This window comes from Filicampus tigris, chromosome 5 (assembly GCF_054856515.1).
Source record: "Filicampus tigris isolate MCC_2025a chromosome 5, RoL_Ftig_1.0, whole genome shotgun sequence".
Classification (NCBI taxonomy): domain Eukaryota; kingdom Metazoa; phylum Chordata; class Actinopteri; order Syngnathiformes; family Syngnathidae; genus Filicampus; species Filicampus tigris.
Window position 1 is genome coordinate 16,030,001 of NC_141221.1, and position 2,500 is coordinate 16,032,500.

Consider the following 2,500-nt stretch of genomic DNA (forward strand, 5'->3'; position numbering starts at 1 on the left):
CAGCGCAAGATGTTGCTGACCCTAGGAACTCCCTGCACTTTTTGCCATTGTTTGAATTTCAAATTTTACTGTTATATGGAAATTTGGGAAAACTTTATTTGCTGTACAAAACTTTGGGGAGCAAAATAATGCGTATAGGTTATCGGCTATTTTTCTAAAACATTGCTGTGGAGCCTGAGAGCTGTCAGCACTTTTTGTTAGATAATAGACATCTTTTGGTTTGAAGTTCTAAGCTTAAAAAAAATATCTTTAACATGTTACAATTCTTAATAAACAATTGCTTAAAGCGGAAGTCAACGCAAACATATTTTTTTCAAGAATATGTTCTATGCAAGACCACTAGTTGAAACAAGACATTCTAATAAATATTGCGTTTGTGGAATAAGTGTTAATCCACTCGTTTTAGCTATCTCTGGGGGCAGCCATTTTGTCTTCTGTCGACTGAAAATGACATCACAACTGCTCACAAGGACCAATCACGGCTCAAATTCAGAAAAAAGGTCAGCCGCGATTGATCACTTGTGATGTAATTTTCAGTCGACGGAAGACAAAATGGCCGCCCCCAGAGATGGCTAAAAACGGGTAGATTAACTCTTATTCCACAAACTCAATATTTATCAGAATGCCTTGTTTCAACTAGTGGGACTGCTGGGAACATATTCTTGAAAAAAATATATTTTGGGTTGGCTTTCGCTTTAAAGGCATTTAACAGTAGGTAAGCGTTGGAGATGGGATTATTCAAAATTTTGCTGGCAATATTTTCCCTTTTATTCCAAATAAAGATCAGTTATCGGCCGCCTTTACTACAAAAACATTGGCCTCTGGATCGCCCCTGAAAAAATATCGGTCCATCTCTATTTTGAAGCTATTCCTTAGTGCCTGTTTTGCGCTCTCTCACTCACACAGCTCTCCAAGTAAGAGGTAAAGCTTGCTTTCTTCCTTTTGCGACTCGCAGTTGAAGTTTACTGTAAAACCGACACATAAAACAAAAGAGAATTCAATCAATCAATGTAATCAGTCACTCTAAACACCCAAATGTTCAACCAAACCATGTAATTTAGTCTAAAGGCTGCCTGCTAGCTTAATTGTAAAATGTTATGCTAAGCATCATAGACAGGCTAATAGGAACTAGCATCATTTTTGTAATTATAAACCTTCAAACAACTGCTACTTTAGCACACACACACACGAAACAGCAACGCATACAAACAAAACGTAATGTTTCCGAATCAAGGTTATTATTGTTAAAGAAATAAACAAAACTGAAAAAACATTTTTTTGTTTTTTAAGTAAAGTAAAGTTCATAAAGTAAACGAGTGTTTAAAAATAAACAACAACAACAACAAAAATGCGAACTGAAACTAACCAAGACTGGAGCAAAAAAGAAGCATCGTTTTTGTCTTTGTCAATTAATTTCATAAATGAACTTTCTGGGTTTATTTGAAATGTGTTTACATTGGTGTTCGCCCACACAGAAGAGAGAAGGTCGAACAGTTGTTTGGGAATTGTAATTTATCTTATTTTATTACACAATACTTTGACTTTTTTTTTTATCTTGCACTTCACAAATCCACTATATATTTTTTTAACAAGCTAATGCTCATACTAAAACTGTTTTTTTAAACTAAAGCTAATAATTAAACAAATAAAAACTCAAACAAAGCATTAAAAAAATAACAAACATGCTCTAAAAATTAACAAAAACGAACTCAATTTAAAAAGCAAAGGTCAAAACGAAATTAAAATGAACGATAATGAAAAAATCTCAAACTATTCTACCCCTGGTCCAGATCACACGCTCGCAGTACCAGAACGGACTGATGGCGTCGCGTCTGGACAGCACGCCACAGTCGCCCGTGAGCGTCCACCAGTTGCCCGCGCTGACGGAGCCCGGGACCAACGCCTCCAACATCACCTTGGCCGAGCTGGACCCCGCGGGGCCCACGGAGAACGGGCCCGATGAGACCACCATGCTACTTCTCAACCAGCAAAACTCGCCTCACGACGCCAACCACCGTGGACAGCTGGACAACAGTATCTAAAGCCTCTCCCCCTCCCTCTGCCCCTCCCCCTCCTCCTCCTCCTTCTCCTCCTTTTTACCCCGCACGCTTGCACACCGCTGCCGAAGAGACTCAGGGAGACTCACACCGCACCCCCCGCCCAAAAAAAAATCCAACTCAACCCTTATTCCATCGAGAGATTCAATGGGTGGTGGACGTATGACTGCGTGTCACCATGGCGACAATCAGTGCAATGATGAATGTAGCGTTTCAATGGGTCGGTGTGTGTGTCACGGGAACCAAAAATAGGGAAATTTCGCTTTAAGAGAACTTACCGGTAATTTATTTTGTACCGAGAAGGATTGGGGCCACACTGAAAAAAAAAAAAAAAAAAATACAACAAAATTTAAAGGATGAAACTGGAATACAGTGTGATATGGACTGAGCTTGAACGAAAATCCACGCTAGAACGACGGTCAGCCCCAAAAAGATTTTGATTG

General features: G+C 39.4%; 1 protein-coding gene across 3 annotated transcripts in view; it reads left to right on the forward strand.

Moving 5' to 3' along the window:
• The window catches only part of LOC147147483 (metal transporter CNNM4-like), a 29,189-nt gene that overhangs the window by 22,166 nt on the left and 4,523 nt on the right, over positions 1-2,500 (forward strand). For all 3 annotated transcript variants that reach the window (XM_086030639.1, XM_086030637.1, XM_086030638.1), the window contains one exon: positions 1,791-2,500. This exon is cut by the window's right edge and continues 4,523 nt beyond it. In XM_086030639.1, coding sequence (XP_085886765.1) covers positions 1,791-2,042 — 252 coding nt within the window. In that variant the 3' untranslated portion in view covers positions 2,043-2,500. The remainder of the gene's footprint in view (positions 1-1,790) is intronic.